Source organism: Microtus oregoni, unplaced genomic scaffold, assembly GCF_018167655.1.
Source record: "Microtus oregoni isolate MIOR12 unplaced genomic scaffold, Mior012 000001F_ref0000356, whole genome shotgun sequence".
NCBI lineage: Eukaryota > Metazoa > Chordata > Mammalia > Rodentia > Cricetidae > Microtus > Microtus oregoni.
Window position 1 is genome coordinate 91,051,768 of NW_024543060.1, and position 15,672 is coordinate 91,067,439.

At 47.1% G+C, this 15,672-nt stretch overlaps 1 protein-coding gene across 1 annotated transcript; it reads left to right on the forward strand.

The window, feature by feature from the left end:
• The first annotated feature begins 1,372 nt into the window (after positions 1-1,372).
• Positions 1,373-15,222, forward strand: Hsp90b1 (heat shock protein 90 beta family member 1). Its single transcript, XM_041665596.1, has 18 exons — positions 1,373-1,548; positions 2,473-2,575; positions 3,427-3,568; positions 4,026-4,142; positions 5,015-5,346; positions 8,283-8,394; positions 8,540-8,659; positions 9,475-9,591; positions 10,507-10,644; positions 10,730-10,807; positions 10,907-10,972; positions 11,559-11,828; positions 12,014-12,259; positions 12,735-12,871; positions 13,565-13,643; positions 13,734-13,889; positions 14,158-14,283; positions 14,919-15,222. The coding sequence occupies exons 1-18, from the start codon at positions 1,500-1,502 to the stop codon at positions 14,946-14,948; spliced, it is 2,418 nt and encodes an 805-aa protein (XP_041521530.1). The 5' UTR covers positions 1,373-1,499; the 3' UTR covers positions 14,949-15,222.
• The last annotated feature ends 450 nt before the right edge of the window (positions 15,223-15,672 follow it).

The following is a 15,672-nucleotide window of genomic DNA, read 5'->3' on the forward strand; positions in this document are numbered from 1 at the left end:
GGTGATGGAGCAGGTGTGTCAAAAGACACACGCGCTGGTGGAAAATGTGTTAAAAATAAGTCTAAAGAGTTTAGAAAACATTTCAGAATACACAAGCTGGCGTTAGGGACTTCCCTCGCCAGAGGGGGCCCCTTTAGTGTCTTTCGGAAGGCGGAAAGAGGTTTCTACGAAGTTTCAAAGACACGGTCCAGGCTATTCGCAAGCCCTGCGGCTTTTGCTCTCAAGTATCAGCAAATGTCCTTTCCTGTTCTGTGCTAGCCTGGACTTCACCAGCGCGCGGTGCTGCTGATTCGTGGAGAGGCTGTGGGACTGCCAGGTCGTTCCTTGGTATTTATGGGGATGTCAAAGGAGCTTGAGTCCTTAAAGCGTCCCTCGTCGGGATTGGGAAACTCAGTCATCCTCTACTGCAAACTAAGCCAAGAAAGGTCAGGAGATGCGGGCAGCGAAACGCCAGGTGGAGCTGAAGGCTCCAGGAGCCCGGAGTGACACACTGGAAGGCCGACCTGGAAACCCGCGTGCCACCATCGGCCACAGGCGGAGCCCAGAATTCAGGGCTCGCCCTCTGGCTGGGGCCACGCGGGGCGGCTTTCCAGGTCCGCCTCTGAAGACTGTGTGCATTAGAGTCCTGAAACAAGCATAGACCTAATCTGCAATGAGATGGAAGTCCTAGATCACTCAGCACACAATTCCCCGCAGACCCGAGACAGGAGAGTGCGCAAAGACCAAACTACGCCAAACTGGCTTAGATGCCAAAGACTACGACTCCCAGCATTCATAAGCCTAGCGCGTTGCATGCCGGGAACTGTAGTTTCTTTCCTCCCCCCCCCCCCCATCCACACGCACCCGGGAGGGTATTCAACCCCCTATATATTCCTCTATTTCGAAAAACAACGCCGAACAGAGAGGTGACGGCGAACGTAGGGCTGAAATGGCTCCCAACGTGACCCCCGTCGGAGACGGGAAAAAGGATAAAAAAATGCGTTGTCTTGGCTACGGTTTCCCCTAGTCACGGAATAAACGTTCTGTAGGAGCCGGAAGTGGTTCCCCGGGACCTCTAGGAAAGGACGGACGTGCTCTGCGCTTGCGTTCATTGGACGGTTTTCCTCGGAGGCCAAGGCTTCCCAGGTCAAGGGGTGGCCCGGCGTGTGAGGGGCCCGCGGAGCCATCCGATTGGAGGAAAGCTGCTGGCCAAGCCCAATCAGAAGGAGCCACGCTTCGGGCATCGGGCACCGCACCTGGACAGTTCCAATTGGTGGGCTGGGGTCCCCCCAGCGCGTCCCCATTGGGTGCCGAGAGTGCGTGGTGAGGCGCGATTGGTGTGTTCGTGTTTCCCGTCCCCCGCCCGCAGGCAGCGGGGTGAAAAAGCGGCTCGACCTGCGCGCGGTTTAGTGGGCGGATCGACCGCGCGGCTGGAGGTGTGAGGACCTGAGGACTCGGGGTGGGGGGGCGGAGGCGGCTCCTGCGACTGAAGAGGACTTGAGACTCTCCGTCCGCTCACCATGAGGGTCCTGTGGGTGTTGGGCCTCTGCTGCGTCCTGCTGACCTTCGGTGAGTGATCGGGCATCAGCGGATGCCCCCCCCACCTTCGGCGCGACCGCTTCTCGAACGTTCTGGGGGCGTTGAGCCTGGGAGGGGGCCGCCAGGAGCTGCAGAGGGTGCAGGGGGCCGTCTCCCTTCTTCTAAGGAGACTCGGGTGATGATGATGCTTGCCCCGAGACTTCTAGGAAGAGGCCACTCGGAGCCGGGACATTTAAATGCCTTGCGGATGGAGCAGGATCGCTCCCCGAAGTCTCGCTGGCAGGGCGCGGCCTCTCGAACTCTCCTCCCGGGGGAGCCTTGCGCGGGCCCCTCCCTAAACACTTTGGTCATCAGATCCGACCTTTGACCACCACGACCTGAGGACCCCCGGCCCCTGCTCTCCGATCCTTCGGAAGTGTGTTTTCGTTTCCCGAAGCAGGGTTTGCAAGCGCGTGGCCTGAGGCCAGCGTCGTGGCGGTGGCCCCGTGTCCGATACCGAAGTGCTTGGAGCGCAGTCCTTGACATGTCTTCCCTCTGGGGCCGGATTTCGGTTCCCCTCTCCAGAAGTTGCACAAACCCTGTTTGCATTCTGACCTGTGATAACTAAGGGAGGCCCACGGTTCTGCTTAGCCAGTGTAGAGGCCTCCACGCTGTGTGCAACACGTGTGGATGTCGGTGGGGCCTGTGTCACTCACTGCCTCGTTTCGGAGGAACGCTGGACAGAAGTGATAACTGCCTGGTCTTCCCGAGTCTCCTGGGGGTCTTGAGTATTTACATTGAAACCTCAGAACAAACACTAACTCTGAGGTTTGACACTGGTTATTAAAATCAGTACATCCCCACATCTTGTTGAATTTTGTTAACTTTAACTGTTGCCCCGTTTGGTCTTGTTCTTTGAACGGAGGAGAGAAAGCAGTAGTGTTTGAGAGTTTTTTATTTGACCTCCTTCCTCAGGGTTCGTTAGAGCTGATGATGAAGTCGATGTGGATGGGACGGTGGAAGAGGACCTGGGTAAAAGCCGAGAAGGCTCAAGGACAGATGATGAAGTCGTGCAGAGGTTGGTGCACTTGAAACTGTGTTGATAAGCTCTGGAAGTCTGTGGGACACAGGGGCTGCTTTTCTCCCTGCTCCAAACTGAGGAACAGCCAGTTGCCAGTGATACAAAGTAATCAGGAATTCTTAGGAGGACCCAGTTATCTGCCTACAGAAATCTCTCCTGCTGCTAAGAGCCACTGCTGAGTCAAGGAGGAAAGCAGAGTGAGGTTCTGGGGAGAAGCCTAGAATCTGAAAATAGATGGTCGGGATACTGCAGGCTGTACAGCTCATACTGGGAACTCTCTAGAAACCGACAAAAGACGTGACATTGGCTTAGCTCGTTTGTTGAAGAACTTAGTAACTTTGAAATGCACTTTGTACAATGGGTGAACAATGTTTTAAATTTTGGCCTCTTAGGGATTAGTGACCGTAATATAAAATGCTCACTGTGAGAGCAGCCGTACATGAGAAACTTGCTTCTCAGTAGAGGAGAGCTGGGTTTGTTTTCCTAGGAATTTTAAGAACTATTTCCACCCGAGTGTTAAACAACCCATTACTGTCATGAAAATGAGCTGTTGCATTAGTGACATTTTATTTTATTTTTTTGTTGGTTTTTCGAGACAGGGTTTCTCTGTGGCTTTGGAGCCTGTCCTGGAACTAGCTCTGTAGACCAAGCTGGTCTCGAACTCAGAGATCCGCCTGCCTCTGCCTCCCGAGTGCTGGGATTAAAGGCATGCGCCACCATAGTGACATCTTATAAAGGCATACATTTCACCCTTTAGCGAGACAGTCTTCAGAGGCCCCTCTTTCCTGACTGGAGACTCTCCTAAGAATGAACGCTAAGTATTTGCTTATCTGTTTTGATTTCCTTAGGGAGGAAGAGGCTATTCAGCTGGACGGGTTAAATGCATCCCAGATCAGAGAACTTAGAGAGAAGTCTGAGAAGTTTGCCTTCCAAGCTGAAGTTAACAGGATGATGAAACTGATCATCAATTCACTGTACAAAAATAAAGAGGTGGGTGTCACAGGCTTAGGACAGCAGTTTGTGCCCCTGTGGTAGCGCTTGCAGCCTTTGGTAGTGGATTGTGAAGATTTAAGTATATGGTGATTGTAAAGTTTAAATACACACTAGAAATGAATAAGAATTGCCGCTGTTTAGGGGAGGAGGGGATTAGACGCTTTCCCAGTCTTGCCTTTTAGCTCAGAATATGCTTATGGCCTGCTGCCTAGGGCAGTCACACAGGCCCAGCTCTGAGGTGTAGCGATGGAGGGTGGGAGGAGAGTATTCCCTTGTAGTTGTCACAGTCCTTTTTATAAAGAGCCACGCCTGGCTTTTTATGGGGACAGTGAAGCCGTCCTGTACCATAAAGAGTTTGTCTTTTCATGTTTTGGGGGAGAAATGAGGACTTTGGCATGGAAACCAACAAATTACTGTACTGGAGGGTTAATCTCAGTGTTAATCTGACTTCTAGATTTTCCTGAGAGAATTGATTTCAAATGCTTCTGATGCTTTAGACAAGATTAGGCTTATCTCTCTGACTGATGAGAACGCACTTGCGGGAAATGAAGAGTTGACAGTCAAGATTAAGGTAAGCTTACCTCAACTGTTTCCTTTTTAAAGAGGATGCTCAGAAGCCAGGCTCTCCATCAGTTGGATACAGTGGGTATAACATTCTATTATACAGTGGAAAATGACTTGCTAGTCACAATGGGTTTGGTTGCAAGTCTTAGGGCTGCTTGTGGGACAAATCTGACGTTACCTATTCTGTTAGACATATTGGAATACAGTCGTGCTAGTTATGCTGTGAATGCTTGTCTACGATGGCAGTGATCACTGTAACAGGGCCTTATGGCTCCTGAAACCAAAAATGGATACTACCTGGCCCTTTAGGAGAAGGCAGCCAAGTCCGGGTTTAGTCATTCCACAGGCTGACTGAGCAGCCATCTGGAGTATCTAGATCTGGTTGCCACGGTGCACAGGGTCCCACGTCAATTAAAGCCTCAGCCTGAAAGTCACACTCCACTCCTACTTGTAACTTGACTGGGCAGAAATGATCACATGGCCAGTGGATGGATGGATGCATGTACATCCTCCCAGGCTCCTGGGGACAGCCAGGACTATTTAATGAAATCGGGCATCATTCAAATTTAGTCCTTTTGTTTTCTGTGAAATAGTTTTCCTGGGATTTTATCTTCAAAATGTTTGATTTGGATTAGTATCTGTTCTCTGATATTTAAACAAGTCTCTGCCTATTTTTCCTAAACACACTGCGCTTAAAAAATGTAAAGCAATGTGCTCTTAGGGTGTGTTTTTGAAAAGTGTCGTAGAGTAGACCGTGAAGTGGCGCATCTCTGTCTAGAGTTGGTTGGGACCAAGCTGGGAACTTATCCATGAGAGCCTGGCATTGGCATAATGTGAATATTAAGGAGCCTGACTTTCTGGTTCTTTTCTTGCTTTCAGTGTGATAAAGAGAAGAACCTGCTGCATGTCACAGACACTGGTGTAGGAATGACCAGAGAGGAGTTGGTTAAAAACCTTGGCACCATAGCCAAATCTGGAACAAGCGAGTTTCTAAACAAAATGACAGAGGCACAAGAAGATGGCCAGTCAACTTCTGAACTGATCGGCCAGTTTGGTGTCGGTTTCTATTCTGCCTTCCTTGTAGCAGATAAGGTCATTGTCACATCAAAACACAACAACGATACCCAGCACATCTGGGAATCAGACTCCAATGAATTCTCTGTAATTGCTGACCCACGAGGAAACACACTAGGACGGGGGACAACAATCACGTGAGTATCACTGATTCGGACACTAATAGAATGGGGATCCCGATTCTCAAGTTAAAGCTTTCTAAGCACATGGTTTATTGCGAGCCCTGGCTTTCTAGCCCATAAAATGGGGAAATTGCTGTCGCATTGGAAGTAAGATTTGAGATGTGCAGAGGTCTAGGTACCAAAAGTTACGATTGCTGTGGTACACAGAGAGCACAAATAGGAAGTGAGCTCTCCCGAGGGAGAAGCTGACAGGAGACCTCACAAAAGGGGTAGCTCTGAGTTTTCCAGATTAGAGAAGGAGATTGAGTTGTTCGAAGAAGCCTGGATAATAGAGAGTGTGGCAGATGTTCGTGGAGGAATAGACTGGCAAGATTATCAGGGGTAGTAACTGTAATAATGCCTCAGATACATTGGGACAGTTTCATAGCACAGTGGTTGGTTAGTAAAGCAAATGAAACTATACAACAGATCTGGTTTCTTTCCCTCGGTAAGATTTCGTTTTTTCAAGTCTTACATCACCAGCCGCCCATCCTTGTGAATGCCAGGTATGCTTTGGGGTTCAGATGGGAAATAGGGCTCAGGCTCGTTAGGGTATGAAGAATAATTTAGGAGTGACAAGGAAGAAAGCATGCTGAGGGATGCCCACATTCAGGAAGAGTTATCAGAGACTTTCTGGAATGGATACTCTAGACAGTAAGCAGGCTGTATTTGAAGGCTCCAAGAGCAGTGCAGGACAGCCCAGCTGAAGAATGGGGAAGAAGGGAGAGAAGACATGAGCCAGTTCAGTGTTGTTTCTGCGCTCACCCCTCAGTCAGCTGCTGACTGACTGACAGCCTGAGGAGATCTCTGGGAACTGTGAGGAGGTCAGAGAATTGGCATCTGGTAGCATCCCTCCTGGTCACTCTTGATCAGACTTGGCTCGTACACATCATAAATGTTAGTGTGCGAGTGGGGCGGGAGGGGGACTGCTTCTGGTCCACACTCCATTCTCAGCAGTGCAGCATCTTACAAAGCACAGAATCCCTCCCTCTGCCTGCAGACACCACATCCAATAAACGGCATTCGTTTGATAGAACCTGTGCGCCCTCCCATATTCTCAGTCTCCTGGATACTCCATCCACTTTTAGTGCCGTGTAAGCGCTGTCTAAGTGGTGATACTGTGTTTAGGGAGCAGTGACAGCCTGGGTGGTGATACTGTGTTTAGGAGCAGTGACAGCCTGGGTGGTGATGCTGTGTTGTTTAGGAGCAGTGACAGCCTGGGTGGTGATGCTGTGTTGTTTAGGAGCAGTGACAGCCTGGGTGGTTATACTGTGTTTAGGGAGCAGTGACAGCCTGGGTGGTGATGCTGTGTTGTTTAGGAGCAGTGACAGCCTGGGTGGTGATGCTGTGTTGTTTAGGGAGCAGTGACAGCCTGGGTGGTTATACTGTGTTTAGGGAGCAGTGACAGCCTGGGTGGTTATACTGTGTTTAGGGAGCAGTGACAGCCTGGGTGGTGATGCTGTATTGTTTAGGAGCAGTGACAGCCTGGGTGGTGATGCTGTGTTGTTTAGGAGCAGTGACAGCCTGGGTGGTTATACTGTGTTTAGGGAGCAGTGACAGCCTGGGTGGTTATACTGTGTTTAGGGAGCAGTGACAGCCTGGGTGGTGATGCTGTGTTGTTTAGGGAGCTGTGACAGGAATTGGTCAGTACACGATCAGTACAGCGCCAGCCATACATGAACAGCCCTGCAGGACTGACTGTAGCCCGGGTCAGCAGTGCTGTGACATTGTCTACTGTTTTATTTTCACCTTCTGTCCCTAGAATGTAACTCAGGTCTTGAGGCTTAGAGGCAAGCACCTTTGTCTGCTGTGCCATCTTGTCAGCCTGGAAATTAACTCTTAACACTTGGTCTTAATTGTCTAAGCAACAGCTTCCAGTTGCTGCCAGAACTTTGCATATCACCAAGACACAGTATATGTGAGCAGAGACTTGTTACCCTAGAAAACCTGCATCATATCCTGTTGGTAGTAGGAGCCTCTAGATTGTGAGGCTTTTATTTTATTTTTCCAAGACAGAGTTTCTCTGTGTAGCCCTGGCTGTCCTGGAACTCGCTCTGTAGACCAGGCTGACCTCAAAATCAGAGGTTGCTTGCCTCTGCCTCCCAAGTGCTGGGATTAAAAGTGTACACCATCACCCCCCAAGAAGCTTTTCCTTTTTGCCAGGTGAATCTGCTGTGTTTGCAGTCTGCCATGACTTGTTTCTGATTGGTGGGGGAGGATAAGGAAAATAAGCCTTGCTAAACTAGCTCTGCCGCCAGTAGAGCTTTGTAGAGCACTGTGCAGTATGGTGGCTACTGGTCGTGTGTCTGTTGAGTGCTCAAGAGTGTGCTCTCTTCCTCTCTCTCTGTTTTGGGTGGGGGTGTGATTGTGCACATGCTTGTGGATGGGAGCCAGAAAACAGCCTTAAGTCTCCTCCGTCAGGAACTTTTTCTCCTCTGAGATGGTTGCAGTGGAGCTTGTTTAGGTTGGTGTGGGTGGTCAGCTCCAGGGTCCTGCGCTGGGTGACAAGTGCACCCCACTACGCCCAGCTTTTGATGGTTGCCGGGGATCGAACTCAGGTCTTCAAGCTTGCAGAGCAAGTACTGTACTAGCATGTTTTTATTTAGAAATACTTGATCATTTGGTTCTAGAATGACAGTCTAAGTCTATGAAAGTACCAATGTTTAACTGTTTCTCACCTTAAGAAATGAAAATTTCCAACATCATCAGATTTTTTGCTTTCTAATGAAAACACTTGTCTACTTGAGGAAATGGGGATGTTCCCGTCCCCCCATATGTTATGTTTAGCTCACAGCCTTCTCATGGGGAGGGAGTGCTTCCTATCAGTGTCGTTGCACAGAACTGCTTGTAACAGGAAGTAACAGTCTAGCCAGTCTGGGCAAGCTGCATCTGATGGCCTGTTCTCCTTTCAGTCTTGTCTTGAAGGAAGAAGCATCTGATTACCTTGAATTGGACACAATTAAAAATCTCGTCCGAAAGTATTCTCAGTTCATCAACTTCCCCATCTACGTGTGGAGTAGCAAGGTCAGTCTGAAGAAAGGTCATGCATAATCTTGACAGACGGGTGTATGTTGTATGGAGATCTTTCATTTTATAGTGTTTTCTGCTCTGTAGACGGTCGGAATTAAACCAGCAGGCTTAACCATAGTTGTATTTTCTATACCAACAGACCGAGACTGTGGAGGAGCCCCTGGAGGAAGATGAGGCAGCAAAAGAAGAGAAGGAAGAGTCTGATGATGAAGCTGCAGTAGAGGAGGAGGAAGAAGAGAAGAAACCAAAGACTAAGAAAGTAAGCCTGGCTCTCAGCCTCGGTGTTAGGGTCTGCAGGAGGAGAGCTTCTACCCTCAAGTACAGGCTTAAGAAGCTTCCGTCCTTAAAAACTGATTTGTTTTTATTTTGAGTGTATGGGTGGTTTGCTTGCATGTATATATGCACTACTGCGTGTGTGGTACCCATGCAGGCCAGAAGAGGGTGTTAGATCCTCTGAAACAGGCGAGAGAGAGGGTTGTGAGCGACAGGGTAGAGACTGGGAATCCACTTTCCAGTCAGTCAGTGCTCACCACAGCCATCTTTCCATCCCTAGAAGCTTCATTCTGGGTGGGGCTGGGGAAACAAGGCCTTTGTTTGTGTGCTATGTGTTATCCTGGAATATATATAGTCGTAAATCCTCTGCATAAACCTTCTGACTTTTTGTATTAAGTCTGCCTTCTATGTTCTGAATCTTAAGATCCTGTAAGCTTTCTGTGTCCTCTTTAGCATGTTGTGATTAATTATCAAAACATTTTCTTAACTGATTAGGAGCAGAGAAAGTAGAAGTGTTGCTGGAAATTGTTGACTTTGTGATGTTGGCTGCTTTCTTTCTCTTGTTAATTACTGGCTCATTACTGAGTGAGAGACTTTGCTTTTAGCCCGTGATCCCAGCAATTGAAAGGCTGAGGCTAATCCGGGTCACAATGCCATAACTTATAAAAAACCTATAAAAAAAAAGAGACCCTTGCTTTTAAAAAAACTTATTAGTAGGATCCATATGAGATAGCAAATTATGGTCACTTGTAGGTTAACCATTGAGTGCTAAAAGAAACTTACCAAATATCTTAACTTTAGGTTGAGAAAACTGTTTGGGATTGGGAGCTTATGAATGATATCAAACCGATATGGCAGAGACCATCAAAAGAAGTAGAAGAAGATGAATACAAAGCTTTCTACAAATCATTTTCAAAGGTAAAATCTATAAGTTATTAATGAGTTGTACAAAATTATCAGCATATTTGTTAATTTAAATATGGTATGCGACTATAAGATTTCCATCCCTGTTTTTCCCAATAAGATAATGCAAAAAAAAAATTTATAACAACCATATGTCTACTGCAAGAGTATGGAGGCCAACAGTCATGAAATTTAACTTAATTTTTCTGACTTTGCAATCAAAATCCTTTTAAATTTCACATGAACCGTGGAGAGTGGTGTCTGGTTAGGAGTAGTCTCTGAGAGTAGTTCATTCCATGACACAACATCTTGTTAATGAAGCAGTACAGAAGCCAAGAGTTATTCTAGACACTTAGGACTAAACTAGTTATCTTTATCATATATGTGTGTGCGCGTGTGTGTATGCGATGAGTCATCTGCAGGTCTCACCAGATGCCTGAGAAATGATACAGAAACCTTAAGAGCCATTTACATAGGTAGGCGTTCGGGTTCCAACATACTGAATGGCTGTACTATGACCTTGAGAGAGTTCCCTTCAGTCAGATGTCACTGTCCTGTGTGACACTGAATCTGTCAGACGTCACCGTCCTGTGTGATACTGAATCTGTTTCTCTGGGGTCTTTTACTGACAAATTATTTTGGCTCCTAAGAATATAAAAGTAGAATTAGTTGTATTGCTTCTGGTCCCTGTGTTGAAGGAATGAAATGTAATGTCTGCTTTGGTGTCACTGTCAATAGTAGTGGTGTTATTAGCAGTCCTCATCCAAAAAACCCTTACGGAGTCAGCATTAGCCATTCTCTCGGGGCCACCTCCACACTTTGGTTTGGTTTGGTGAGGGGCTGTCTCTGCTAAATGCTGTGGGGGTGATACAGCGCAAGCCTTTGTGCTGCTGCTTCCTATGACGTGAATAACCAAATCACTTTCCACAGGAAAGTGATGACCCCATGGCTTATATCCACTTCACTGCAGAAGGGGAGGTCACCTTCAAATCAATCTTATTTGTGCCCACATCTGCTCCTCGTGGTCTGTTTGATGAATATGGATCCAAGAAGAGCGATTATATTAAGGTCAGTGGGCTTTTAAGTATGGTCAACTAAGTTTAAGATTTAAAAGCATGATGTCCAAAAGGTGACTCTGCTCTGTCCCCATCAGCTGTATGTGCGCCGAGTGTTCATCACAGATGACTTTCACGATATGATGCCCAAGTACCTGAACTTCGTCAAAGGTGTTGTAAGTATCTGAAGATTGGGTGCGTGGGCAAGAGCAGTGGGAGTCTAGCAGGGTTGGGTCTTTTGTTTGGTTACTCAGTGGGCATCTTGCTCTCCGTAGGTGGATTCGGATGATCTCCCCCTCAATGTTTCCCGTGAGACTCTTCAGCAGCATAAACTACTCAAGGTGAGGACTTGGAGCTGGGCTCCTTGCCCTGTAGTCGGAGTACAAGGATGTTCTGTGAGGAAAACAACCTAACTCTGTGCTTAGGTGGTCTTTGACCATCCAGAAGGACTCGGCAGGCCTGACAGTGCCGCCTGTAATCTCAGCAGCTTGAAGGGAAAAGCAGGGAGGTCATGAAGTCATGCTAGTCATTAAGAGTGTTAGGCCATCTACCTTAACGTGAAGTTCCATCTCACAAAAGGAACTTCTTTCTGTCCCTTTGGGGTTGTTGGGACTCACAGCTGACATGTCCCCAACACTGAATACAACAGAACTGAAAGGCGCACATACACACCTGCTGTCTGAACAGGTTAGGTGTTCTCACGGTCACCTGGAGACCCTCAGTAAGGCCCTTTCCCACCAGCATCGCAGTAAGGAGAAGACTAGGTGGGGTGAGCATTACAAACACTAATTCTAACTCCCTCTGAAGGAGTGCCGTGTGCTGCCTGTCCCTCAGTCAGTGGCGATGGTTCTGCTGTCTCAGTTGCTGCCCTCGTGGTCTCTACAAAGGTTTGCGAGGATCTCCTAACCAGATTGCCATTTTCTGTAGGTGATAAGGAAGAAGCTTGTCCGTAAGACTCTGGACATGATCAAGAAGATTGCAGATGAGAAGTACAATGACACCTTCTGGAAAGAGTTTGGCACCAACATCAAGCTTGGTGTGATTGAAGACCACTCAAATCGGACAAGGCTCGCTAAACTTCTTAGGTTCCAGTCTTCTCACCACGCAACTGACATTACTAGTTTAGATCAGTACGTAGAGAGAATGAAGGAAAAACAGGACAAAATCTACTTCATGGCTGGGTCAAGCAGGAAGGAGGTGAGATGAGATGCTGCTGCTGGGCAGTCAGTGCTTGGGGGAAGAGGTTCATTGTTTAGCTTTTCACGGCCACTAGAGGAAGGACACTCAAGTCCTTGTTTTACACGGTAGTTCATGCTGTAGAGACGCATGCAGCTAATATGCCAAGGCAGAACTCTAAAAACACGCTTCCTTGAATTTTATAGGCTGAATCTTCCCCATTTGTTGAGAGACTTCTGAAGAAGGGCTATGAAGTTATTTACCTCACGGAGCCTGTGGATGAGTACTGCATTCAGGCCCTTCCTGAGTTTGATGGGAAGAGGTTCCAGAACGTGGCCAAAGAAGGTGTGAAGTTTGATGAGAGTGAGAAAACCAAGGAAAACCGGGAGGCAACAGAGAAGGAATATGAGCCTCTGCTCAACTGGATGAAAGACAAGGCCCTTAAGGACAAGGTACTGTGCAGAGGGCAGACTCCAGCATCTACACTCAAGAGTTATCCACAAACTTGTCTACACCTGCTGCCTTGGCGACCACTAGCGGTTGTAGAGAGTGGTGCTTGTAGCCTCAGGTACTCGGGTACCAACAGGAAATTCATTGCAGCTCAGTGACCCCTTCATCTGCCATGCCGAAGACCCGGGGTTCGGGCCCTAGCCCCGCACAGCAGCAGTAGAGTCAGATTTAGTACAGGCTGGAATGAGCTTGCATCTTAGAGAAGTTTCTTATTCTTCAGTATTGATTTTACTGATTTTGCCTTAAGTTTTTACAGGTTTAAGTTTAAATCTGTAGCTGAAAACAAAACAAAAATAACAGATCGAGTCAGTGTCACTCAAGTGTCATTCCTGATCTGAGTGCCTGTCTATCATCTGGGGTGGTGGATGCATTGCCTGCCTGCTAATGCTCACTCGGGTCTAACGTTTCTATCCTAAGATTGAAAAGGCCGTGGTATCGCAGCGTCTCACAGAGTCCCCCTGTGCTCTTGTGGCCAGCCAGTATGGATGGTCTGGCAACATGGAGAGGATTATGAAGGCACAAGCATACCAGACAGGCAAGGACATCTCTACAAAGTAAGTGCCTGGGGAATGTCCCTACCATGGTGCCAGCTCTTGTCCTTCTTTGTGCAAATGTACATTTTTCTGATCTGCTCCATCTATCATCCTTACCTTCCTTATTTTCCCTTTGGGTTAAGAATAACATCCATAGGTCAGGTGATAGTGACATATGCCTTAATCCCAGCACTGGTCTGCAGAGCAAGTTCTCTCCAGGGCAGCCATGACTACACAGAGAAGCCCTGTCTGGGGTGGGGATGGTGTCCACGTTTGCATCATGACCCACCAGACGGATGTGTGATCAATCCTCTGGCCTTGGAGTTGCAGAAATCATTGAAGTCACCAGGAAAATGCTAATGAACATGAGAATGTACAGAACACACTGCAAACTTTTCATTTAACTTAATTCTTTTAATTTAAAAAGTGAATCTTTAGGGGCTCATATTTCCTTTAGCAGCACCCATCACCGTATGACTCAGTTAAGGTATTAGGGGATGAAGAAGACATTAAACCAATTCCTTATCCCAGCAGAACTTGGTTACTTGGGAGTCATCATTAAATAGTTCCTTTTATTTTTTTTTTTTAACCTAGCCGTGGCCACTCCTCCTGTTAGGAGAAGCAATAGTGTTTCTTTAATTAAAGCTAGAATACATAAGGCATGTGGACCCTAAAATTGGTGTCTTAACCATTGTTCATCTTGTCTCTGAACAGTTACTATGCCAGTCAGAAGAAAACGTTTGAAATTAATCCCAGACACCCGCTCATCAAAGACATGCTGCGGCGGGTTAAGGTGAGTGGCGGTGTGCCCTCTCCTGCCTGTCTAAACTGGGTTCCAGTGTAACTCAGAATACTAACGGTGACCAAACGTGCCTTCTCTCAGGAAGATGAAGATGACAAGACTGTCTTGGACCTTGCTGTAGTTTTGTTTGAAACAGCAACACTTCGGTCAGGGTATCTTCTACCAGATACCAAGGCATATGGAGACAGAATAGAAAGAATGCTTCGCCTCAGTCTCAACATTGACCCTGAAGCACAGGTTTGTGTCCGTGGCTCTTCCGCAAGTTTTAATTAAGTGGTACTGTTTGAGAAGCTTTAGTTTTCACTGTAAGAAATAACTTACTCCATGCCTGAACCCCTGGAGTAATGTGAAATGGAGAACATCCCTGTGTTTTCCTTTCTGATAGTTTCCCCGTTAACAAAGATTTACTACAGTTCTTATTAAAACTCCCATTAGAATCTTAAACTGAAGAGCAAAATGAAAATGGATGGAAGGCATTTACCAGGTTCATGGATGTCACCCGTAGGTAGAAGAAGAGCCAGAGGAAGAGCCTGAAGATGCAGCAGATGACACGGCAGAAGACACAGAGCAAGATGAAGAGGAAGAGGTGGATGCCGGCACGGAAGAGGAAGAAGAACAGGAAACAACAAAGGTCTGGGGAGAGTGGGGCTGGACTGAGGCTAGCAGACAGACTTCTGATAGCTGATCACACTGGAGTCAGTCCATGTAGAGTGGGCATGTGATACCTAGCTCAGAAGCTTGGAGGGGGGAAGGTTTTACTCCTTTATTTTATCCAACCATTCACAAGATCAGATGGATCACACACACACAGCGCTGCCCCTGTGAGGAAACATTCGGGGAGTGGGGAGCACTGAGATAGGATACTCTGTAATCCTGTGTCACTGCCTCCCAAGTGCTAGGATTCAAGATGTACGCTACCATGCCTGGCTAACATTAGGTATTTTTCAGTTTTGATTATTTAGATTTAGACATTGATATTGGTGGGTTTTAAATTATTTGGCCAGTAAACAACTACAAACAAAATAGTATGAGCTGGGCGGTGGTGGCGCACGCATTTAATCCCAGCACTTGGGAGGCAGAGGCAGGCGGATCTCTGAATTCGAGGCCATCCTGGTCTACCAGAGCTAGTTCCAGGACATGCTTCAAAGCTACAGAGAAACCTTATCTCAGAAAAACCTAGAAAATAATATGAACAGTTTAAATGTGAGCCTTCCTGTAAGGGTTGGTGGCTAGTCTGTGAACGTCTTCTGATTTTTGTTTTCACAGGACTCTACAGCAGAGAAGGATGAACTGTAAATTACACTCTCACCACGGGCCCTGTGCTGAGCGGGAATGTGAAATGTTAGTCGTTTCTTTTCAGAGACTTGTTTGGGATGCTCCCCCACGCCCCTTCTCCCCTGCACTGTAAAATGTTGGGGTTATGGGTCACAGGAAAAAGTGGGTTTTTTAGTTGAGTTTGTTTTGTTTTGGTTTTTTTTTTAACATTCCTCATGAATGTAAATTTGTACTATTTAACTGACTATTGGTGTAAAATCTTGTCATGTGTATAAAATAAAAAAGGTCCCAAATACCCACTGGTTGTTCTCATGACACAAAGCAGGAATTCTGTAATACTTTTTCTTGTTCGTGCCTGCTAGGTTTATCCGGGTATGGTGGCTTGTGCTTTCAGATCGTCTTTCTTACTTAACAAGGTGGAACGCATGCAAATAATTCCCTCCAGAGATCAGAATGTGTAACAGCCTTCTGGAATCCGGACAGGAAGGGAAAACTATCTTCAGAGGTCATGGAACACTTAGATTGAGAAATCTTCACAGGATAGGGGAAGTTGTCTAGAAACCTAGGCCGTTAAATGGGTGGTGGGGATCGTGAGGGCCACAGTCTAATTAAGTCACTCGCTAGCGTTTGGAGCATGCTCGCACAGGCATTCCAGCTAGCCTCCTGAGTGCTAGGATTAAAGGTGCGCATACCGTGGTAATTTTACGTTAGCTGAGCATGGTGGTACACGAGACTGTGCCCAGTA